This window comes from Cryptomeria japonica, chromosome 6 (assembly GCF_030272615.1).
Source record: "Cryptomeria japonica chromosome 6, Sugi_1.0, whole genome shotgun sequence".
NCBI classification, from domain to species: Eukaryota; Viridiplantae; Streptophyta; class Pinopsida; order Cupressales; family Cupressaceae; genus Cryptomeria; species Cryptomeria japonica.
This window is the reverse complement of record NC_081410.1, coordinates 168,329,738-168,356,536: the sequence shown is the minus strand read 5'-3', so window position 1 is coordinate 168,356,536 and position 26,799 is coordinate 168,329,738. Positions and strand designations below refer to the sequence as shown.

The window sequence follows — 26,799 nt, the reverse complement described above, 5'->3', positions numbered from 1 at the left end:
GGAGGAATAAAATGAAAAGGGGCACACTTTAATGAAAGGGCCCAACTTTATGATGTGGAGGATGATGAAATACGACCTTAGACCTAATTAATTTGATTAATTAAGTGCTAAAGGAGAAATGCAATGCAAAATGCAAACGGCGCCAAGGCGGGTGCTAAACTAGGTGTGAAATTGTACTGCTTTAGCAAGTGCATACAATTTACGACACTACAGATCTAAAATGTGAAGAAGCTTTCTTGCAAATAAAAGAATATCTTATGAGTCCTCCAGTACTGGTATCACCAACCAAAGGGAAACCATTATTGCTCTATATTTCAGCAACACATGTATCATTACGAGCTCTCCTAGCTCAACATGATGAAGAAGGAAAAGAAAGAGCAGTTTATTATATCAGTAGAATGCTTGTTGGTTATTAATTAAATTATTCCTCAATAGAAAAGACATGTCTAGCAGTTGTATTTACAACTCAGAAGCTACGACATTATATGTTGATTCATTATGTGAAACTAATAGCAAAGATAGATCCACTCAAATATTTGTTGAGCAAGTCAACTTGGACAGGGAGACTAGCCAAATGGGTTATGATACTGAGTGAATTTGATATAGAGTATGTTGACCGAAAAGCTATCAAGGGACAAGTCATCGCTAATCAATTGGCTGATGGACCTTTACAAAATGACATGCCTTTGCACATAGAATTTCCTGATGCAGATATCTTGAGAGTAAGTACAAAATTTTGGGAAGTGTACTTTGATGGTTCTTATACAAAATATGGATCAGGCACAAGAATCTTTTTCATCACACCTCAGGGACACACAATTCTGAAATCATATAGATTGTGGTTTCCATGCACCAATAATACTGCAGAATATGAAGCATTGGCTATTGGACTTAAAATGGCCATTGAATGAAACATAAAAAAGCTACATGTCTATGGTGATTCACAACTTATCATAAATCAAATAAATGATGAATATCAAACTAAGGATGATAAGCTCATGCCATACAAACAACTGGTAGAGGAATTTAAAGAACACTTTAAAGAAATATCATTCACTCAGATTCCAAGAAATGAGAATAAAGCAGTAGATGCAATGGCTACAATAAAATCTCTCTTGCAAAATAAGGAGAGTCAACAACGTTACAAATTTCTCATGGAAGATATCTTAACCCCTACCATTCAATCCCAACATGCCTACCGAATTTGCCATATATCAAGAACCAGTCAATCCTCATATGGTCAAACTTATCAATATTTAAAAGAAAATATCCTCCCTCTTGACTTATCTCGTAATCAGAGAAGGAATTTTATCCATCAATCCTCTCACTATACCATTACTACTAATATCCTATATAGGCGTGGTTTAGATGGCACTTTGTTGAGATGTCTTGAACAAGAAGAATCTGAGAAAGTTCTTAACGACATTCATGCAAGTATTTGTGGCACACACTCAAGTGGTTTAACATTGGCTAAGAAACTTCTTCATATGGGTTATTATTGGCCTACTATGGAGAGGGATTCATTCACATATGCTAGAAAATGCAAACAATGTCAGATCCATGGGAATCTCATTCATGCACCAGCACAAGAGTTATATCCTATGACAGGATCATGGGCATTTTCTCAATGGGGCCTTGATTTGGTAGGAAAGATAAATCCCTCATCTTCTAATGGACATAATTTTTTTCTGATTGTTATTGAATATTTTACTAAATGGATTGAAGCAGTGCCTTTAACAACAATGACGGGAAAACAAATATCATCATTTATTTTGAATTATATAATCTGTCGCTATGGAGTTCGTATGACCATTATCACTGATAATGGAAGACCATTCAAAAATAAAATTGTGAAGGAGCTATGTGAACAATTTCATATCCAACATAGGTTTTCTACTCCATATTATCCACAGGAAAATGGTCAAGCTGAGGCATCAAACAAAACTATCTTGAAAATCTTGAAGAAAACAGTCAATGAAGCTGGAAAAGACTGGCACATTCAGCTAAATCCTGCTCATTGGGCATATTGAACTAGCATCCGCACTACAATGGAGGCAACTCCATATTGTTTGGTCTATGGATCAGAAGCCATACTACCTATAGAAGTAGAGATACCTTCTCTATGAGTATCCTTGCAAGGTCTTATACCAGAAGAAGAACAACGAGTCTCTTGACTCCAGGAACTTGAACTGATTCAGGAACATCACCAAAATGCAATAGATCATTTAAAAGTATATCAACAAAGAATGGAAAGAAGTTATAACCACAGGGTCAAGCCAGACATTTTTTAGATTGGCGATATAGTTCTAAGGGAGAATCCAAGAAATCAGCAAGACCGAGACAAGAAAGGAAAATTTGAACCAAATTGGCTAGGACCTTTTGTCATAGTAGCAGCATATGGATGAGGAGCATACAAGTTATCTACCCCTAAAGGTGATTGGTTTGATGAACCTATCAATTCTATTCATCTCAAGAAATTCTATGCTTGAGATATAAAGTCTTGAAAAAATCAATAAAAAGCATATAAAGTCCTAAAAAAAATCCCTAAAAAAATTAAAATATGGAAAAAATGCAATAAATTTAGATGGTGAAAACTTGGTAAATAGACGCTATCTAAAAAGTAGGTTCCTTCATCTATAAGATCGCTTTTGTGCACCTATCCACTCTATCCTGTTGCATCTATCGCTTCCATCTATCTTAGCTTATCTATTCCATCTTTCGCATCCATTGCTCTAAACCATTTAGCAAGAAATATGCAGCTTACCAACAATTATCAATCTTTGACACACTTTTCGTAGTCACCATCTTAGATTTTATCATAATCAATCAATTTGCATTTGTATCCCTCCATGGTTTGGATCTTGATCAATTCATACATCCATAATAAATTTTTGTTTCTGCTAGGGGCAAAATCTTAATTCCTTTTGCTAAGGTGATCTCTTGAATCTTTGAAAAATCCAAAACATTCAAAAAACTTAGAAAAACCAAAAACACCTAGGGTTTTGAAACAGATAATAAGCAACAAAGCAACAAAAATCAAGGCATTTCATCAACAACTGAGAAACCGAAGAATCGACCAATGAGTAATATAGGATTATCAAAGATCATTCATCAAGATGATTATATCAGTTAATGACCATTAGAACATGTGAATGACATGCAAGATTTAGTGTTTATATCTCGATTTTATTGCTAATCATGTACTCTATGCAACTCAAGGATGTCCATGACTAGAGAAGCTATGATGGGGCATAATTATTTTTCTTTGATTGCTATCTATGGTTCATCTCTTACTACGTTATGTACTTGTCTCAGGATATGATTGGCAAAAGATCAAGGAGGACATTCCAAGTCATGCATGAAAGGAGATAATCCTTATCTGTTCTGCAAGCAATACTCAGGTCAACTTGATCCATTATATCAGGTTGCTTGTATTAACCTGCTATATCAAAATCCATGTAAGAAATACTCGGGTCATCTTGGATCATAATGTCAAGTTGCTTGTATTTTCTTACAACATTTTAAAGCTTAATGATGAAATCAAGTACTGTTACAAGATAACATATGAAGAATGGCAGTATCATTTTTAGTTAGCTCATTTCATTAGCTCATTATTCATCTGCATTATAAGCATTCAATGTCAGTTGCATTATAAGCATATCATTTCATTAACAAATCAATGGTCATGAATAAAGATTGAGTATACTTGGACAAAAAAAAACAATTTGCATTTAATCATTGTAGGTACATTCATTTTTAGAATCATTTTAATCATCATCCATTTCATTTAGCTGCATTTAAATCATTGCATTAATTTGCATTCAATTAAGTGCATTTCATTCATCATGTGGTGTATCATCATTATTATTTACATTATCCTTAAAGTTCATTAACAATCATTTAGTTGCATCTTTGCACTTAGATTCATAATCATTATAAGCATTACATATAAATCAACAGACAACTCAATCATTCATTTGCATTTTCGTATAGATCATTGCATTTGCATCATTTAAGTTAGTAACCATTTTCATTTGCATCCAAGATCATCAAAATTGAAAATCAAAAACATTTATCATTGCATCATGTCGATCATTATCATAAAGCAAGAAAAGATCATAACATCATCCATATAATCAATGCATATAGATCATCATCGCATAGAGTAACATGCATAAATATCATCATCCATCTAATCATTACATGCATATAATCAATGCATATAGATCATCATCAAATAGAATAACACGCATAATAAAGATCATCATCATATAAAGTCCATGTCTGCATATAGAATCATCATAAAACAATAAAAAGTCCAAGAATACAATGATATCAGATAAAGAATACAAGTGCCTCCAAATCAAGTCACGCATGTCCTGTACCACTATCACTTGACTCTATCCATCTCTGTGGTTGTGGGTGAGAAGATCCTCCAGATACCTATCTCCCATGATCACCACTCCTTTGAGGAGGTCCCATGACCCCACCACTGCTAGTATCCATCAACATATTGGTATGATAAATACCTGCTCTCTGGCTCTCTGCCACTACCTCCTCATATTGTCGTTGCCAGTGGGAAGTCTCCTTCTCAGCCCGAACTAATGCTCTAATAGTGTCAGCCAAGAGAGTACTTGATCCAACCTGTTGAATATGATCAAGAAGGCCCTGAGTATCCTGCTATCTCCTAATAACTCTATCCCTCTTAGCCATGAAAGTCTGTACTTGTGCTCGAAGCTGATCAATCTATGCTCTAAGACTATCAATGGTCTCCTACTCTAGCATATCATGCTCTGGTGCAACCTACTCTGGAATGTCATGCTCTGGTGCATCCTGCTCTGGCAAATCCTATTGTGGTGCATGAACCCCAATCCCCTCCTCACCACCTCCATGTCCACTTGCTGACATCTCAGTTCGAGTAGCTCTCAGAACCCATCGTCTAATAAGTGGAACATGATCCTCTGGATCCTCATCATCTCCACCATGAGCTGCAATAACTCTAGGGTCTGGCTAAATCTGACCAAAGTCAATGCCTCTCCCGCAACCCCCATCCAGTCCAGTCATCCTGCCTCCTCCTGTCAATGGCAACCCTCTCGGTGCTCTCATCCCCACCCTACCATGCTCCCTCCCACCCATAGGACGTGGTCTCCCAATCCTGCCAAGTGGTCCAAACGGTCCTCCATGAACTCTCAATCGACCCCCGCTCTGTCCAGGTCTCCTACCACCCCCACCTCCATCTCCACCCTCATCTCCATCTCCCCCAGCCTCCTAAGCAGCTTTGAGATATCATCTCCATCTCCGTCTCCTAAAAACTGGATCATCTGAATCATCATCCTCATCTCTTGAGCTGGGAGGAGGATTTGCTAGATCAGTAATATGAGGAAATGGATGTGTTAGTATGTATTGAGCATACTCTACAGTAACACTAGGATCAAGAATGTGCAATCTCATATCATAAGCCACTCTCAGAGTAGCAAGAAACTCTATGTGAGCAATCTCAAATGACAACGAAGCTCCCCAATCTCGCCTATCTCCGTACCGTCGAGCATATATCATCACACCAGTAGGCATAGGTTGGATGATACCAAACTGTCTAAGAATGCAACTAATCAACTGTCGCTCAATAATATAAGGAGTCCGACCAATGAGATATCTACTCTGCATGATAAATGGTAATGTTCGTGCATCATCCATCCATGGCTCACAATCAACATATGGTCTCCAAGTAATGCTATCCAATGAATCAAGCACCCAACACCAATACTCCATCTTACCCAGCTTATGCTGAGTAAGGATACTTGTATAAAAATACACATACGACTGCCTCTCTCCACGAACTTTGTGATGGATAGGCCGAGTGATAGCAATGTGCTCCCAGCACCTGATCTGCAATAGTGTGCATCTTGTAGACAAACTAGCACTCTCATCATACACCACCTAATGAAGATCATGATATAAATGAGCAAGCATACAAACACCCCAAGCATATCGAGTACGATGCTGCATCATCCTCAGGAGAATCTCACCCCATCCAACAACAAAACCTCGCGATCGCCTATCAGGACAAATAAATCCTCCAATTAAACCAACAAGAATCACAGGGAGAGTCTCGTAATACATTAACATATCCTCCCATCGGATCTCTCCTCTAGCGATGCTATCATCAACAAAAATGGCTTTGCAAGCCTCTGTCCCAACACGATCCTGAAAAATCATACTGCACTAACTCGCCAATCACTGGGATGTGCAGAATCCTATAGACATCCTCGAGCGTCACACTAATCTCACCCGTGGGCAAGTGGAAAGTGTTATGCTCACTGTGCCATCTCTCGGCTAACACCGTCAACAATCCTCTATTATGCGTAATCTCAGGCATATACAACAGATGATGTAAACCACAAGCATCTATATGTCTAACCTCTGCCTGTGTCAGCTCTGGCACTAAATGACGTACTGTCGATAATTTCTCCCGACACTAGAGAACATCAAGTTTCTCCTATTTTCCAAGAGAATTAGATCAATCATCACTTATCTATCTATCAAATCAAAGCGATCGCTAATCTATCAAATCTATCAAAATCAAATCAAAGCGATTGCTAATCTATCAAATTTATCAAATCAACTCAAGCAATTTACACTATCAAATCAATCAAATCAAACTGAAGTAACTTAAGCTCTCAAATCATTTTAAAACCTATCAATCATGGTTTTCTATCAATCACCGAGTTCAATCAAAACTCTGCTAAGCTCTTGCATCAAAAACTAAATCGGTTTCTTAGAGCTAATCTATCAAATCAAATCAAATCGATCTATCCAACGACATCAATCAATCAATCAAGTCCCTATTCATCATACACGTGCATCAAACACGTTAAATCTAATCATCAAAGTGATTTTAGCTTTTGCATCTATCAAAAACATCAAATTTTGAGCATATGCGCTATCTTATTGAACATAAGTGCTAAAAAAAGCATATGCGCTAACTTGTTCAACAAACACGCTAATCCTACGGACGAATGCATGAAACATGTAGAAGCGCTACAACACAATGCATATGCGCTAACAAACAATTCATACGCTAACCTATGCATATGCGCTAACATCCTTAACATATGCACTATCCTAATGAGCATATGCGCTATCACATGCAAATGCGCTAAACCTAATGGCATATGCGCTAAATCTAAATGCAAAAGCGCTAACCTAATACCAAAAATCGCAAAAAAAATAATTCAAAATTAAAAAACGCGCCTAAAAACATGAAAAGTTGCACGAAAAGTTGAAAACAAAGCTCGAGATAAGATACATACCAGATACCCATACTCAGAAGGTCGCTGATATCATCGAACACGCTCAAATCGATGGTTCTCCACAAGAATCACCATTTTGCCACCTCACCAAGAAAATTTTCTTCACAAGCTGACAAGGATAACAATGAAATTAAAATTAACCTTGGTTAATTTTATATTTACTATTTGAAGAGTAATTAATGCTATTCAATGGGGCAATTTAATTTAATTTTTACAAATGAATTTAATTGATGGGAATTTTTTATCAATTATCATGAGATCAATCGTTCAAACAAAAGTTTTCAACAATTTCACGATCAATCTCTTGAGGGGGCACACAATAAGAATTTTTAATCTTTGCCAAGTGCACTATCGAGACTTGATTTAATCTTTGAAACAATATTTTCTCGACATCATTTCAAAGAGGGGCAAATGCATACACATAAAAATGGCTATGAGCAATTAAATAAATATTTTATATTTATTTAATAATTATTCTTCTATTAAATAGTTAATTTGAAAAATTAATTTATTTAATTCATTTCGTGTCTTTCTATTAATTAATATTTTATTAATTAATTCATCTATTCTATTCCTCTAAAATAATTAAATATCTAATATTTAATTATTCCTTTAAGCAAGTTAATTAAGTATCTAATGTTTAATTATCTCCTCTAATCAATTAAATATCTAATATTTAATGGTAATTCTCCTATCCTGTAGTCTCAAATATTAAATAATTTCTTAATTTATTTAGTCTTTCTTATCCAACTCATCCTTCCATCTCCACTTCATCTTCCCTTTGCCAACTCATCCATCATGTGGCTAAGGAAATTAATATTTCTTTAATATTAATTCATCATTTATCTTCAACCTCCAAACTTAATGAATATTGTGTACGTACACATATTTCATGACCATCTTCTATATTCTCTCCAACACCCCCTACATCTTAGGAAGGACTTGAGTCCACTTGTCCTCTCATGCCTAAATCTTCTCCAACCATCCCTAGATTCCCTTAGTCAGCAACCCAGTCAAGGTAAGATGAGCGACACTTGTCTTCTCCTTCCCCCTTTCTCTCAACCTTCACCTTTGCTCACAACCATCCAAATCTACAGATCTGATCATGATTGTTGATCTAAGCCACATCATCTCATCCTCTCAAGGTCTATAAAATCAAGAGCTTCAGTTGAGAGAGAGTTAGACTTCAAGTGCATTTTCAAGCAAATCATTTGTAAAACTTATGCATCCACGAGTTTTAATCTTGAAGCAAATAGCAATTATCATATAGCATAATCATTTTAGCATAGTCATGTAGTATTGCATATCATAACATTTGTTAACTATCAGTTATCGGTCCATTCTTCATATGCCATCTTGGAAGCTATCAGTGCATTGTCTGAGAGCACACCATCTGCAACCAGGAATAGTGGAGTTAGGACACAATGAGACATAAACCATGAAGGTAATATCAGTATTTTTATTTCATATGTATTTCATGTAGTTTCATTGGTTGAGTTTGGATTTTTTGTAGCATTTCCATTGGTATTTTGTGAAACTAACTTGTTGTAGGTACCATTCTGAGGATGAAATTCAATTTGACACAGCTACATTTCATTTTACCTTGCTACATTTCATTTTACTAACTTTTTTCAAGATTCAATCTCTAAGTGCTTCAAATTTTTAGGTAAAATGTGGCAAAATCTGAAAATTAGGGGAAAACACTTCAATTTTTTGGCCAAAAAGTGGACTCAACTTCTTGCACACATGCACGTACATGTTGTCTTTGGGATTTTTGATATTTAATTTTGACCATTGTGTATATTAAAAATCTAATAATGATCAGGTTCTCATTATAGTTTTGTATCTGGATGATAAGTTGTTTATTGGGAATAGTAAAAACATGATTTTAGATTTGAAGTCTCAGTTGTTAGCATACTTTGAAATGAAAGATCTAGGAATAGAAAAGTATATTTGATGGATAGAGATAAAAAGAGATAGAGGTAATGAAAAGATTTGGCTAAGCCAAAGCAAGCATATGAACCCAATGTTGGAGGGATTCAACATGTCATATTAATCCTATCTTGTAGGGGATGAAGCTTTCAATGAAGAATTTTCCAAAATATTTTATTGAGATGGAGGACATGACCAAAGTACTATATGCAAGTGTTGTTGGTAGTCTTATGTATGTTATGATTTGTATGAGGTTAGACACTTCCGAAGTATTGAGAGTCCTTAGTCAGTATATGGCTAATCTTGGACAAGTAGATTGTGATGCAGTGAAGAGAGTGTTCAAGTATTTGTGAGGTACTTGTGAGTACATTGCATATGTTTTCATGGTTATCCTACTAGAGGTCGACATTCAATCATTATTTGTGGATACATGGATTCAAATTAGGCAAGTGACATTGATAACAAAAATCCACCAAAGGATATTTTTGATGATGTATGGTGGTTCTATTAGTTGAATGAGTAAGTGATAAGTTGTAGTCACTTTTTGCACTCTAAAAGTAGAGTACATAATAGCTACTCATACTTGCAAGGAATTCATTTGGCTTAAGAGTTTGTGTTCTAATGTTGGTTTTGATGCAGGACATATGATTTTTTTTGTGACAGTTAGAGTGTAATTTTCTTAGCAAAGAATCCTACCTTCCATGCTAGAAAAAAATAGATTGATGTGTAGTTTCACTTTGTTTGTGATATGGTAGAAGATGGAAAGGTGAAGTTGGAAAAAGTTGGTTCACTTTGGTAAATGTTATAGATGCATTGATGAAGTCAATGAGCAAAAATAAATCTAGATAGTGTTCTAGTTCCATAGGCCTTGGGGCCTTGAGTAGTTAACTACAATACACTCTTGACAGGTCTTCATCAAGTGGGGGAATGTTGGAGTTAATGTGTCCCAACCTTTAATTCCTAGCATTAATTTATTAATTAGTAGGTGCATATTTATTTATGCTAGTGTATTAAACTTCCCAAGTTGCCATTCACTTTGTGGTTCCTATTGTTGAGATGACATCCTATATTGTAGGTGAAGAGATATGGATAGATCCCTATTTTTTTAAGAAGTTGGAACCCACACTTTGAGGTCCAAATCTTTAGGAACTAGATGTTAAATGTTTATATATCGATACTAAAATTATTTTTGACAATTTTTTAAAAATAATTGAGTCTTGATCGACGGTTTCTATAATAGAATTGAAGAATAATTAGCATTTTTTATTCTTGCATGTTTTTGGCACCTAGGGATATGGATAAGGATGTTTGTCTTGGATATGGATGCCTAACATGTGGATACAACTTGTCTTTTAGTAGCATGTTGAGTTTGAGCTCATGCATGTTGGTTTTTTTTTAAATTTTGGATTAGCAGGTGGATGTGGGTGCCTTGCATATCTTCCTTCAGTATTGCATTTTTGCATTGAATGTGAAAGTGACACATAGTATTCTGGTTGCCCACATTGTTCTTCTATAAATACTTGATCTATGATATTGTATTTTGTATGATAGGTTCATTATATTTCGAGCTACTGTTATGCTGCCAAAATTATTCGAAGTTATTGTTATAATGTGACAAATCTTGAAGAGTAGAAGCTTTGAGATTATATTGTAATTACTTCATTATTGGATGATACAATTGATCTGAATGTTTAGAGTGCATTTTTTTTCAAATATTTTCCCGGTAAATCACATGTAGTGTTATAGTTTGCATTGTTTATTTAAATTAAATTGAATGTGTATTTTGTCGATTTTATAATAGTTAGAGGGTTCGAATAATTATTTGCAACCCTTTCCTACGTTAGATTAGTGTAGGGAGTTGTTTTTGCTTACTCTGATTTCTTTCATGTTGTATGAGACTACTCAAAATATTATAACATAGTGTAGAATGCTTGAAATATTGATAGATTGAGAGCGAGATTCAAAATGAAGAATAGAGGAAAACTATTTCAAGGTCCCAAGGAGTCATTTAGATTTAATTTAGAGAAGTTACTATTGACCTAGACATATAGAAAGATAATGAAAATATTGTAAATTTAATCATTTTGTAGTAGCCTTTTGTGGGACACTAGCACATTGCATAGGAATCTTTATGTTACACTAGTGTCTAGATAATTATAGTTTTTGAAAGGTCCAAACACTAAGGAATAATATTTTGAATGCAACAAAATAATAACTTCGTATAAAAGAGACCATGGGAGTATATTATTGGCACCATGGATGGAAAATGCTAAACCAAGTGATCTAAAATTTTCTACATTATAGTTATTTATTATTAGAAATAATTTGAGAATCACTAATTCATACCGTTCTAATGCATACATGACCTTTTCACCAAGAGCAAATTACAACTACAATAAAACAAATTGGTTAAACACTCATAACTTGCTTAAGAGTGACACTTTTATTGACTTGGCAATTTGCATACAATTCTATGCGATTAGAATTCTAATTGGGTGTCTACTTAAAACTCTTTTACAAATTCTATCATGGCACGCAAAATAGTAGGGACTCTATAATCACCTCCAGGTGTGTACATTTATAGTTTCACCTAGGTAAGAAAATCTTAATTTTTTATTAAAGCTTGCTTCAAATAAGGTAATGACATATTTTTATTCATATGTATAACAATCTAATTTGTCTACAACGTGATTGACACAAATGGTCTCGGTGCTATGGTTGAGGGATGTCTACTAAAGAATTTTCAAGTATAATATTTGACACAAATTCTCTTTCATTATGCTTTCATAAATGTATATACCCTATTCCAAACCTCACAATTTGGCATAGGAAGTGAGTATACTAGAAAAGGTTATGTTGGCTTTTAACCTATTAATTACATTTGCTTGAATGTTTGCATAAACCTTTTCAAAAAAATTATCCTATTTCCACATTCTACAATCAAGGCATTTCACATGAAACAACATTTCTTTGAGGCATTTTAATTAAATAGTTAGTGTGTGTTATTTATGGTTCCACATTTTGCATGCATGTCTATGACGGTAGTTGCAACTACAACATCATATGAAATTCCTCTATCTCTTATGCTTTGGTGGATGAAAGAAATTTAATCAAGTAATTTCATATCAAAATTATCAATCAACGTTTCTTTAGATAAGGTAAGGGCATGATAACATTGCTTTGAGATATTACAAATAGCTCTCATGGTTTGTCTTTGCTTTTATATTTTGCCCATATGATTATGAAGATATTTGCAAAGTTGCAATATCTAACAAAATTTCTCCATCCATGTGATTGGATGGATGACCAAAATCTTATCAAGTAATGAAATTTTAAAACTTTAATCATCATTGTATCAAATAAGGTAAGGTAGTGACAACATTTGTTCTAGACATTTTATCAAACGCTTCATGTGGCTTGTATATGCTTCCGCATTCTGCATACATGCCTAAGAGTAGTTGCAACTACATTTTATGAAAGTCTTCTATTCTTTATGCTTAAATGGATGACACAAATTCAATCAAGTAATAATATATATATATTAATTCAACAGTACTTCATTTAAGGTAAGGGCATACTGACATTTCTTTGAGGCATTTCATTGAATATTCACTCAACTTGTGTATGCTTCCACATTTTGCATACATCTCTATAAGTGCAATTGCAACTAAAACATTTGATGAAATTCCTCTATGATTTATGCTTTTATGGATGATATATAAACCAAACCAGTTATAGAAAAATTATAAGATGCTCTCTATTGTTCATAAGAGGGTTGCATTTTTTTAACCTTAAGTACAACAACTGTGGAAAATAATTAGTGCAAGTGCATATCAGATGTTCATAGATGGTTTTGCCTCAAATCTAATAAGAACTCACCTAATTATCCAAGTCAGCAAACATAGTTACACTAGGGAAATTCCTTAGATACAACATGTGTAGCTTGACAAATACCTTTCATTGTAAATTTAAGATTTTTTAACTATTGTTACTAGAATTTTTTATAGACCTTTAGTTACTCAAGTTTGGTGATACATGTGCATGTCAATGTGGTAACTACCACATATATAATATCCACAATCAATTTAATATATCCATCATGGTACAATTGATAGATAAAACTCAGCAAAGAGTTTGTCTTCTATGTACTTGATAAAAAAGTAAGGAGACTCTGATGTGACGAATGAAATAGAAAAAACAAAATCCACAAGCCAACTTGAATAGTCTAGAAAGATAGTGAAAGTAACATTACTTACTTGGTAAATGGTTTGTCATCTTACTTATTTGGCAAATGGTTTGTCTTCTATGTACTTGATAAAAAAATAAGGAGTTGTAATGATAAAAATAAGAAAATTAGATCCACACAGGGGAGAGGACTCAGTAGTGAGCACCCTAACTTCGCGCTTCTCAAAATCTTACATGAAAATTTCAAATCGTTTCCAATTTTTTGCAATAGCTTACTTGACAAATCCCTTGCTTATAACTAAGTTTTCAGGGCCACATCATCAAATATGATGCCACATTGACATGCTTTTTGCTAGGATGTCCAAAACAACCGAAAAAAAGTGAGACCGATAATTGTGCAAAAGTGAGACCAATACTTGTGCGTTGATGTGGCATCACACGATTTGTTGCCTTATAGTGCTTAGGGATACATTTCATTGAATTATGGGCAGTCATCACCACAATAACAATTGTAAAGTCACAACTATTGGTACAATGACGTAAAAAATATTAAACATTAAAAGTTAACATGTGTGGGCATTAAATCAACGAACACTATACAACCATTAGAACACGCTCAACTAGTGGGTCCTTTTCCCTACCAACTTTGATAATATCACAACTATTAGAACACGCTCAACTATTAGATCTTTTCCCCTAGTCACTTCAATAGTCACATCTTCCTATGTACTAATACAAATGCTCAACCAATTTCGATAGTATCACAACCATTGGAACAAGGTCAACTATTAGATATTTTCCCTTTCCCCTACCAACTTCATAGCATCACAGCCATAGAAAAACTCTCAACTATTAGATCTTTTCCCATATGAACTTCAATAGTCAAATCTTCCTATGTACTAACAAATAAATAAAGTGACTTAAATATTACATTCTTCACACGTCAACATTTACAACAATTTTACAGTCCATTTGTCCTACTTAATGATTTGGCTTTGAATCACAAGTGAATAGAGAGGATGAATGGTAGTAGCGTGTGTGCAGGGCTTTAGTTGATGGCGATGAAGCAACAAGATAAGGAAGGACGAATCGGGAACATACTATAACGTTCTCGTGATGCTTCAGTTTTGGCAACTTGAAATGGTAACTTTCGGTTCACAGAGGATTCACATGATTTTCTTACCAACCCAAAAGCTTGACAATGGCCTGCAACGTGGATTCATGTGCCCCTCTACGTTAACTCCATGCGATCTACTGAGATGTGGACAAAAGTGCCCGTGAACGTTATCACTACCTCTCAAGTAACTGAAGGATTTTACACAGTGGCGATAGATATGCCGATGCGTGTAGAATGTCTTGTCAGCTTTTGTGAATCAGCTATGCCATTCCATCTCCATCAAAACTTTATAACTAAAGCCACTGGAAGCTGTCAGAGAGTTTTAGAAGGATCCTTTAACACAATATAAACAGTGCTTCTCTGTTCCAATTTTTATTGTTAGGTACTGTTGCCAAGTTCTTTTCTCTGCAAAAGCTTTGGAATTGCCAATAAGTTAAGGTTTGATTAGTGAAGTGATCTTCAAGAACCAAGCTTTGGAATAGCCAGTAAATTGCGGGGAAGTGATCTTCAATAACCAAGCTTTGATATAGTGAAGTAGTCTTCAAGAATCAAGCTTTGATCTAGTGAAGTGGTCTTCAAGAATCAGGTAGGCTTTGATATAGTAATGTGGTCTTCAAGAACTAGGCTTTGATGTAGAGAAGTGGTCTTCAAGAATCAAGTTTTGATCTAGCGAAGAACCAAGCTTTAATTTAGTGAAGTGGTTTTCAAGTCTAGTGAAGTGGTTTTCAAGTCCAAGTTTTAATTTATTGAAGAACCGAGTTTTGATCTAGCAAAGTGGTTTTCAAGACCAACTTTTGATTTATTGAAGAACTAAGCTTTGATCTAGCAAAGTGGTTTTCAAGAACCAAGTTTTGATATAGCAAAGAGTCAGGTTTGATTTAGAGAAAGTTTTCTAGAATCAAGTTTTGATATAGCAAAGAACCAAGCTTTGATCAAGCAAAGTGGTCTTCAAGAACCAAGCTTCAAAAAACCAAGCTTTGATCTAACGAAGTGGTTTTCAAGAACCAAATTCTAATCTAGCAAAGAACTAGGCTTTGATCTAGAGAAGTCTTCAAGAGCTAAGTCTTGATATAAAGAAGAACCAAACTTTGGTCTAGCAAAGTGGTCTTTCAAGAACCAAGTTTTTATCTAGCAAAGAACCAAGCTTTGATCTAACAAAGTGATCTTGAAGAATCAAAGATTTGATCTAACAGAAGAACCAAGCAAGCTTTGATCTAACAAAGTGGTCTTCAAGAACCGAGCTTTGATCTAGCGAAGTGGTCTTCAAGAACCAAGCTTTGATCAGTGGTCTTCAAGAAACAAGCTCTGATCCAATGAAATGGTCTCTAAGAACCAGTGGTCTTCAAGAATTAAAATTTTGATATAGCAGAGAACCAAAGCTTTGATCTAGCGAAGCAGTCTTCAAGAACCAAAATTTGATCAATCAAAAAAACAAGTGATCTAGCATAGTGATCTTCAAGAACCAAATTTTGATCGAATGAAGAACCAAGCTTTGATCTAACAAAGTAGTCTCCAAAAACCAAGCTTTGATCTAGCGAAGTAATCTCCAAGAACCAAGCTTTGATCTGCAAAGTGGTCTCCCAGAACCAAGCTTTGATAGCAATGGCACCAGATACAGATGGAATCGTCATGGAAGCGGCCAACCCAGAAAGGAGTGGAAGCAGCGAAGATGTGTGCAAGGAGGCGGCGCGGACAATTCAGAGAGCAGTATCGGACGTGTCAGCAGAGCTAAGCCGGAAGCAGCAGCTGAACTCGAACCCGCAACCTGAAGCTGGACAAGTGCAGTGCGAATGCTGTGGATTGTGGGAAGAATGCACACCGACATACATATGCAGAGTGAGAGAGAATTTCTGTGGGCGGTGGATCTGTGGACTCTGCGCAGAAGCCGTCAAAGTGGAAAGCGACCGCATGGGGGGCAGCTTAACCATGGAGGACGCTCTCAAAGCCCATGTTACACTCTGCCAGAGCTTCAATCAGATTGCTCGAAGAAATCCTGCGCTCCATATGGCCGATGCCCTGCGGACCCTGCTCAAGAAATCTAAACCCTTTTCTTCTTCTTCATCTCTCAGACCGCACAACATCACTCGGAGCTCCAGCTGCATGCCTGCTATTACAAGGGATCTCCCCTGATTGTCACTTCTTTTCATCATTTTCATATACCAAATTACAGATTTCATCACTATTTAGGGTTTTCTCTTTTCTTTCTTATAGCAAGATTTCTTGTGATCAGAGGCATGAGTTTTCAACTTGATGAATTTTAGGGTCAGTCTTAAATCTCACACACAGCAACATATTAAGTTTAGAGAATGTCAGTTAACTTTCAGTTTTAAATTTAGAAGTGTATATTTAGTGCAACCATACACATTAAGCAACATATTAAGCATAAAAAATACCAGTCAACTATGAGTGTTTAACACTTTTAAGTATAGAAGTGTAGGCTTAATGTGTGTGATTTAAGCTGTTCTGATTTGTAAAATTGATTTTGAAAAAAGTTCAATCAAAGTGTCAAATCATATTCAGTGATATAAAATATGAATAAAGAATGATGACAAACAGTGATATAAAAACTGTTTGCTGATGTCTATATTGTAACAATTTTTAAATTTTCATATCAAGCTAGAGATATCATTAAGATGAATAGAAATGTTTATTAATGTTTATATTGTAACAATTTTAAATTTTTCATGTCACATTAAGTGATATATAAAATTATTGATGATTATATTGTAACAATTTCTAAATTTACAAATCATACCTAAAAATATATCATCAAGATGATTGTAAAAATGTTTATTGATATTAAAATCGCCATACATATAAAATGTATTTGAAAACATTTGGAGTACATTCTAAAAACATTTGGAGTACATTCTAGAAAGCTTGAGTACATATACAAAATCATGTAGACAAGAACGAACAAGATAATTTATTGATCTACAGTAAAATATTTTTCTTAATGTACAATCTTAAAATGAAAAAAATATTATCTTTTATTATTAATTTTATTTTTGTTTATATTTGATAGTTCATCATTAATATTAACTTCTTTTATTTAATTTAGGATGTTCATTTTTTATAGATTTTTATTAAAATTGAATAGATACATCAAAAATATTTTTCTTAAATTTTAATAGATTTTTTAAAGACAAATACTTTAATATTTTATTATATTTGATAGCTTGTCATTAATACTAGTTTTTGCTTTTAAAAAAATAATAATTTAGGTGTTCAAATTTTATAATTTTTAATTAAAATAGAATATATACATCAAAAATATCTTTCTTAATTCCACTGCGACAAACAAGGTTCGAGAGTTTCAAACTTGTAACCTCTGTATTAACACAGAGTTGCAACAACCGTTGCACTGCGGGGTCATCCTCATCTTTCTTAAATTTTAAATAAAAGACAAATATCTTAATTTTAATTAAAAAATATATTTATTTATTTATATATATTTCCCAAATTTTAATGAAAAAAATATTTTTATGATTATAATACAAGACAATTATAAACAAAACATTGAAGTTATTATAGAATTTGATAAAAAAAATAATAAATAGTTTTTTACTTTCATAAGTGAAAATATAGTAAATAATATACTTCAGTAAATAATATTTTTAAATTAGTTATTTATTTTCATTTTTATTTAACATTTTTTTTAATTTTTCAATAATAATATAATGAACTATGTCCAAGGGGTTGAGTTTAACTGGTTAACACACCGGGTTCTCACTGTGGAGACCCAAGTTCAATTCCCAATAGGGACATCTAAAGTGGAATTCTAAGCTGTGACTCTTGGCCTTCCATAGAATGGGGAAGGTCTTGGGTCAAATCTAATCAAACATAATAATAATAATAATAATAATAATTCAAAATATTGCGGCTATGGCCTATTACCTATCAAAAAAAATAAAAATATAATGAACTATTAAAAAATAAGAATCAAAATTATTTGATGATATATTAATATAATTTTTTAATCAATTAATATGACTCTATGGAGTCACACCCATTAACTAAATATGATAATTCAACCTAGCCAACTCTAGGGGAGGCCACAAACAGGGGGCCTCCTCACTACAACCCAAACACTTTACAACCAAAGCAAGATAACCCATGAAAGGGCAACGGATGGACAAGAGAAACATTAATATTTTGCTTTACCTTTGGAGTGAGAGTGAAGGTGCATGTTAAACATTACCTCATTTTTCTTCCCTTTTCTTTGCACTACTGTTTAGTTTTCTTCTACCCTACCAACAAACTCCATAAAGTTTATGTAGTTATTCCATTTTCTCCAAGAGACAAGTTTTTTAAGCTCCTTGTTTGATTTCCCTTTCCTCTCTGGGCACTTGCTCCTTTGCAGCCTTGGCACAATCCTTCTGTACTTCGAAGAGCCATCCACCTTCTTCAGATAGGCCAATGTTGTTTTGGTGAACCTACAAGTGTCCTAGCCCCAGAGGGAGTCTTTGGAATAGCAATTGGGGCTTCATCTTCCTCACTTGGATCATCTTTCTCCACAATATAATGGTGGGTGGATACATCCTTCCATCAAGTAGCTTAATAGTCCTTCCTCCTTTTAGCACAATGGAGAACTAAATGATCAATATTGAAGCATTTGTGACACCAAAATGGAACAACCTCATAGTCTAAAGGCTAATGTCAGCACCCATTTGTCATGTTAACGAAGATATGCATAGGAAGTTCTTTGGAGATTTCAATCTCTACCAAAATCCAAGCATAAACAATGTGCAAGTAATTAGTAGAGCACTCATCCACTAGCAAATATTTCTCCAATGCATTGCCAATAGCTTTAAAACACTCTTCAAACTAGCATTGCAAAAGAATATTAAAGAGTCCCAAATAGGTGTAACCAAGAAGCGGGGTGCCAAGGTTTCAACATTAGCAAATGATGCTCAGAACTCCGCTGGTAGTCACAAAGTATAGTGTTATGATCTCCAGGGGACTAGTCTCACATTAACTTGCTCCACTGTGACCCCAAAACTTGGAAGCAAAGTAAACCCGAGACAATTTCTAGTGTGATGCTAGGTTGAGATGCAAGGATACCCCTAGGTTGTTAAAAAAACCACCACAAAAATTCCCCTTGCACAAGGGTAAATCTAAACATCATCTTCCAAAGTGAGCCACCACATTTCTAAAACCCACTAGAATGGGTAACAAAGTGATCTTCAAGAATCAAGATTTGATCTAAAGAAGAACCAAGCTTTGATCTAGGAAAGTGGTCTTCAAGAACCAAACTTTGATCTAGCGAAATGGTCTTCAAGAACCAAGCTTTGATCTAGGAAAGTGGTCTTCAAGAACCAAACTTTGATCCAATGAAATGGTCTTCAAGAACCAAGCTTTGATAAGTGGTCTTCAAGATCCAAGCTTTAATCTAGTGAAGTGGTCTCCAAGAACCCATGGTCTTCAAGAATCAAAGTTTTGATATAGCAAAGAACCAAACTTTGATTTGGCGAAGTGGTCTTCAAGTCTATCAAAGAAGCAAACATTGATCTACCAAAGTGGTCTTCAAGAACCAAATTTGGATCTAGGAAAGAATCCAGCACTGTGGTCTCCAAGAACCAAGCTTTGATCTAGTGAAGTAATCTCTAAGAACCAAGATTCAGAGTGCCTCCAAGCTATGGCACCGGATGCAGATGGAATCGTCATGGAAGCGACCAACCTAGAAAGGAGTGGAAGCAGCGAAGATGTGTGCTAGGAGAAGGCGTGATCTGATTAGGACCTATGACTATTGCATAACAAATGCTTATAGCAATTACATAAGTTAATTCAAAGCTTTAATTTGAGCAAATTAGCATAATAATTCTTAAATGAATAAAGCATAATAAAGGTAATGAACTGAAAGAAAGAGAGTAGAAAGATAGAAGATAAAACACAGTTGATAACGGAGTTCGTCCTGGTGGACTACGTCTCCGGGTCCTACTCCAATAGGGGGACCGATCCGATTAGCTCCAATAATCAATTACAACTGGTACAATATCTTTCCCTTCAAGTACAACAACATCACAACATTCTGATGTACAGGATTGATAACAAAGTCCCTAGAGAAATCTCTCCTTCTCATCACCTGCCTTCAAGTACAACAACATCACAACATTCTGATGTACAGGATTGATAACAAAGTCCCTAGAGAAATCTCTCCTTCTCATCACCTGAATACCTCCAAAAGGCCTACTACCCCCTTTTATACATAAAATAAGTCTAAAATAGACTAAAACCACCAACCCCCATAAATAACCCTTTACAACAAATTATTTCCTGTGTATATCCCCTTTACATTCTTATGAATTTGGCACCATTAGTAATTAGGGGATTTATTTAGACAATATCCCCTTTAAAATAGGGATTGGTGGGATTCGCATTGTTTAAATTTAATATGGGCTGCTTATAAATCAAGTGCTATATATAGCACAACGGTTTCTATCCATTTTGGGAGACCAGTAGTCAAGGGTTCCACCCCCGTCGACCTCCATTCTATCTTTGCATGGTTGGTTATACAGTAAAACCAACTTCTCTCTATAAAATAGTAAATGCGAATGAATGGTGTAGTGGTGAAAGCGGTGGGTTTGTTGAGGGAGGTTATGAGTTCGAATCTTATAAATATCTTTTGCTAAACCGTTTTCCTCCTGAGGTGCCATGTGTTTATTTCTGGAGTATTGGAGATAATTTATTTTATCCTAAGGATCAAGCCTCCCCATTGAAGAGCTTTCAGACCTCCGAAAATTTGACTACTCAGAAAGTAGGTGAGGGTAAAGCTCCCTCACTTTACCAATCTCCATCCATCTTGCTTTATCAGGGTGCATCCCTTTACGTCCCACTATAAGGTATTCAACACCACCTCTTTTTGAAGATCTAATGTTTTTGTCCAGGATGACATCCTCTTCCAACACATTCAGATACTCAGGTGCTAGGTCATCGACAAAAGGAATCTGAACATTAGCCTCTTCGTCTACTATCATTGGAGGCTCATATAATTTTAGATTCTCTACATTAACAACTGAGTAAATTTGCATATATGGAGGAAGATTAAGGCGAAAAGCATTGGTACCGATCTTCTCCAAGATCTCAAAGGGACCATACCTGATAGGCTTAAGCTTCTTACCTTCACCTTGCATCTTTTCCTTGCTGATATGTAACCAAACACGATCACCAACCTGAAAATGATGATCTATGCGATGCTTGTCATGTCGAGCCTTGTATTTGGCTTGGCTCTTTTCCAACTGAGCTTCTACTACCTGATGAACTGCTTGGACTTTTTGAATGAACTTCAAAGCCTTCTCTGCATCATGACATCCATCTTCAACATCATCTTTTCCAAAGGCAAAGTCCATCGGTGTTCTTGGCAAGTAACCGAAGCAAGTCTCAAAAGGAGACCTCTTTGTAGAAGAATGTGTTGCATGGTTGTAAGCATACTGCACATAATAAAGATTATCATCCCACAACTTAGGATGCTTGCTACAGTAACCTCTAAGCAGATGAACAATTGTCCTGTTGACTGCCTCTGTTTGTCCCTCAGTTTGCAGATGGAAGGTTGTACTCTTCTTCAGCTTGGTGTCCATGAGTCCCCACAAAGATGTCCAAAATTCCCCTAAGAATCAAGAATCTCGATCCGATATAATAGAAGTAGGTAACCCAAAATGAACCCATACAAATTGGAAGTACATATGAGTTGTTAGTTCAGCAATGACCTGTTTCTTACAAGGCATTAGAATACACATTTTGTTGAACCGATCTACAACAACATACAAATAATCATGTCCCTTCCTAGACATAGGTAAACCTCCCACAAAGTCCATAGACACACTTTCCCATGGACGAGATGGTACAGGTAATGGTGTGTACAAACCCAATTTCCTGTTACTTGGTTTACTGGTTGCACACATTACACATCCCTTTATATATTTTGTAACAGTTTCCTGCATGCGAGGCCAGTAACAATACTTCTGCAATTGAACCAATGTTTTACTTACCCTGAAATGTCCAGCAATCAAAGAGGTATGTGCTTCTCGAATCACATGTGTCTGTTCATCTTTAGGAACACATAATTTACCCAAGTGGTACAACAAGTTATCCTACACATAGTAATCTTTTTCTTCTACATGTTTACCCTAGATCAAAACTGCATATATATCCTTGAAGTTCTCATCATTAGCATATTGTTCCTGAAAACTTTCACGAACCATGGAACTATTTTTAAGAATTATCAAAGAATTCGTAACTGGAGGCCTAGAGAGCATATCTGCTACTTTGTTATGGGCACCTTTCTTATACTTAATCACCAAATGAAACTGTTGAAGAAAACCCGTCCACCTTAAATGCCTACTTTGTTGCAGTTTAGACTGTGAGTGCAAATACTGAAGTGGTTGATGATCAGTGTGGATTACAGTTTCTTTGCCCATTAAGTAGTGTTTCCATTTCTTAGCACTCTGAACTAAAGCATAAAGTTCTTTATCATAAGTGGGATAGTTACTCACTACTCCTGAAAATTTTTCAGAGTGGTATCAGATTGGTTTACCTCCTTGCATGAGTATAGCTCCCATGGAAAACTCGCTAGCATCTGCATCGATCTCAAATGGTTGATGTAAATTCAGAGTGGTATCAGACTGGTTTACCTCCTTGCATGAGTACAACTCCCATGGAAAACTCGCTAGCATCTGCCTCGATCTCAAATGGTTGATGTAAATTCGGTAAAGCCAAAACTGGTGCGGTGCTCAACTTTTCTTTCAAAGTGTCAAAAGCCTTTTGTTGCGGACCTCCCCACTGAAAAGTTGCCTTCGTACTAGTCAATGTGTGCAATGATGAAGCAATAAAAGAGAAGTTTGCAATGAACTTCCTCCAGTATTGAACTGCACCTAAAAAACTCTTGACTTCTATGCTTGTACTTGGCTTAGGCCATTTTACAATACAATCGACCTTCGTAGGGTCTACTTTCAGTTGACCATTCCCTACGACATAGCCTAGGTACACTAAGGATGTCTTAGCAAACTTGCATTTAGACATCTTTACAAAAAGTTTTTCTTTCCTTAATACATCAAGGATTTTTTTAACATGAATTACATGATCTTCCCAAGACTTGCTGAATACAAGAATATCATCTAGGTAGACTATGACAAAATCATCAATAAAAGGACAAAATACATCATTCATGACTCTCATGAATGTAGCCGGTGCATTACAAAGCCCGAAGGGCATAACCAAGCACTCGTAAAGTCCTTGTTTTGTCTTAAAAGTAGTTTTCCAAATATCATTTTCTGCAATTTGTATCTAATGATATCCACTACGCAAGTCTAACTTAGTGAAATAAATTGCATGTTTCAACTGATCAAGTAAATCATCAATTCTAGGAAGAGGGTACTTGTTCTTTACTGTTATCTTGTTCAGAGCCCTGTAGTCGATGCACATTCTCCAAGTCCCATCTTTCTTTGGAACCAACACAATAGGAGAACCGCAAGGAGATGTACTAGGACGAATAACTCCTTTCTCAACCAACTCTTGAACCTTCTTTTTGATCTCTTCATTTTGCAAGACTGATAATCGGTACATGCCAATGTTTGGAAGTGGCACATCCTGTTGCAACTGGCTCTCATGTTGTATCTCTCTCTTAGGAGGCAATCCTTTTGGTTCCTAAAACAAGTCATCATAAGCGGAAACAACTTTGACCATTTCAGCCTTATGTTTAGGATCACATCCTTTAAATACCTCAGATGTTTCATTTTCTTTGGCTTTTACAAGCATTAATACAAAGTTCTTACTAGAGTTGACTAACCTTTTCATTTGACCAGCATTAACTAGTGCAAGATTACTCTTTACCTTATGTGCCCGTACAATGTATTCAACCTTATCTTTAAAAAGATGGTATTTGTTCTCCCCTCTATAGAAGATAGCTTGTCGATCATACAAATAGGGACTCCCAAGTACAAGACCACAAATATCTAAAGGGACTACATCAGCTTCTACCTCATCTACAAAGTTTGTAGTGATAGCAAATCTTATCTTACATTGTTTAGTTACTTGCAATTGTGCATCATTGCAAACCCATCCCAGAGGGTATGGTTTCAGATGAGGTGTTGTAGTCAAGCTAAGCTTTTTAAAAATTTCTTCAGATATCAAGTTAACTTGAGAACCCGTATCAAATAATGTATCAACTTTAGTATGTTTGATAACAACCCGAATATGAAATAATTCATTCCTTTGCATATCATTCTTAGGAGTAGAATCTTTACTTGTACTTGCACTTATATTAGAAGAACTTGTAGTTGATGAGAGAGATCTACCTTTTTCTTTACCTTGGATTTCGACAACAACAATCTTTGTCTCATCTCCAGAGTCAGATCCAAGATCCTATTGAACTATAGCAACAGTCTTTTGTTTGTCTTTGTTTCCACCATATCTCTTTGGCCTTTTTCAGGGTGCAGCTTCCAGCACCTAGAATCATCATGCCCTTCTTTCTTGCAATGTGAGCATGTGGGTTTTTCATCCTCTTTCTTCACTGTAGCTATCTTTTTCCCCTTCCCTTTGTTTTGGGATTTGTTCTCAGACTTAAATGGCTTCTTATCCGACTTATCAATAAAAAAACCCTTACCTCTTGACTCTAGGTGTGTGGCTTGGACACAGACTTCATCAAAGTTAGTAGGATTCAAGACCAAAATTGAATGTCTCAGATAAGAGTGAAGACCACCTATGTACTTAAGCAACGTGTCCTGGGTATATAATGGAACATTTAATGCAATAGCCTTCTTTTTGAATTCATGGGTGTAATCCTGGATAGTCTGACCTTTCCCTTCCCTAAAAAGTTGCCAGCTCATCATTAACTATTGCATATGGCCTAGGGGATAGAATTGCTTCTTGAGAGCATTAACAAAGTCTGACCAAGTTAAATTGATTTTACCATGTTGTGAAGACCCATCCCGAATTCTACTCTCCCACCAGGTTAGAGTTGTACCTCCTAACCGAAGAGTAGTTAACTGGATCCTATCGGCATCATCTAAGAGATTTTGGACTCTACAATAGACTTCAACCTGTTGAATCCAATCATCTAATTTTTCAGCATTTAATTCCCCACAATACTTTGGTAGGTCAAATTTTACATCCAATTTAATCTTAGGCTTATGTGAACTCTTGAAAAGAGAAGAAGACTCAGAATGAGTAGAAGAGGGAGAAGACGAGGAAGAAGGGGAAGAAGGAGATGGAGGTGTTTTTGGAGGCTCATGGTCACCTCCTGGTCTTTTTCCTTTGTTCTCACGAGCTGCATGTCTTCGCATCTTGTCCTCTCTCTCTTGTACTAAAACTTGTACAAGGGTTTCTAAATTCTGAAGAGTCTTCTGAATACTCTTGTCTTCAGAACCTTGTCCACCATCTTTTCCTTCCATCTGTCATGGTGGATTAGTTCTTTGTTTTCCGATCTCAATACTATATTCTTCAAGCTTGCCTTTGCCTCGTTGAATCCTGGATCTTGTTAGAATTCAATTCTACAATATTAGTCAAACAAAGCTCGGATACCAAACTTGATCTGATTAGGATCTATGACTATTGCATAACAAATGCTTATAGCAATTACATAAGTTAATTCAAAGCTTTAATTTGAGCAAATTAACATAATAATTCTTAAATGAATAAAGCATAATAAAGGTAATGAACTGAAAGAAAGAGAGTAGAAAGATAGAAGACAAAACATAGTTGATAACGGAGTTCATCCTGGTGGACTACGTCTCCGGGTCCTGCTCCAATAGGGGGATCGATTCGATTAGCTCCAATAATCAATTACAACTGGTACAATATCTTTCCCTTCAAGTACAACAGCATCACAACATTCTGATGTACATGATTGATAACAAAGTCCCTAGAGAAATCTCTCCTTCTCATCACCTAAATACCTCCAATAGGCCTACTACCCCCTTTTATACATAAAATAAGTCTAAAATAGACTAAAACCACCAACCCCCATAAATAACCCTTTACAACAAATTATTTCCCGTGTATATCCCCTTCACATTCTTATGAATTTGGCACCATTAGTAATTAGGGGGTTTATTTAACCAATATCCCCTTTAAAATAGGGATTGGCGGGATTTGCATTGTTTAAATTTAATATGGGCCGCTTATAAATCAAGTGCTATATATAGCCCAACGGTTTCCGTTCATCTTGGGAGACCGGTAGTCAAGGGTTAGACCTCCATTCTATCTTTGCACGGTTGGGTCACTGCTAGCTTATGAGTTCGAATCTCATACCCAACCGCT

General features: G+C 35.6%; 1 protein-coding gene across 1 annotated transcript; it reads left to right on the top strand.

Annotated features, from left to right (window-relative positions):
- The first annotated feature begins 14,838 nt into the window (after positions 1–14,838).
- Positions 14,839–16,723, top strand: LOC131033354 (uncharacterized). Its single transcript, XM_057964566.2, has one exon. It carries the CDS (start codon positions 16,147–16,149, stop codon positions 16,672–16,674), a length of 528 nt encoding a protein of 175 aa, XP_057820549.1. The 5' UTR covers positions 14,839–16,146; the 3' UTR covers positions 16,675–16,723.
- Positions 16,724–26,799: the final 10,076 nt, after the last annotated feature.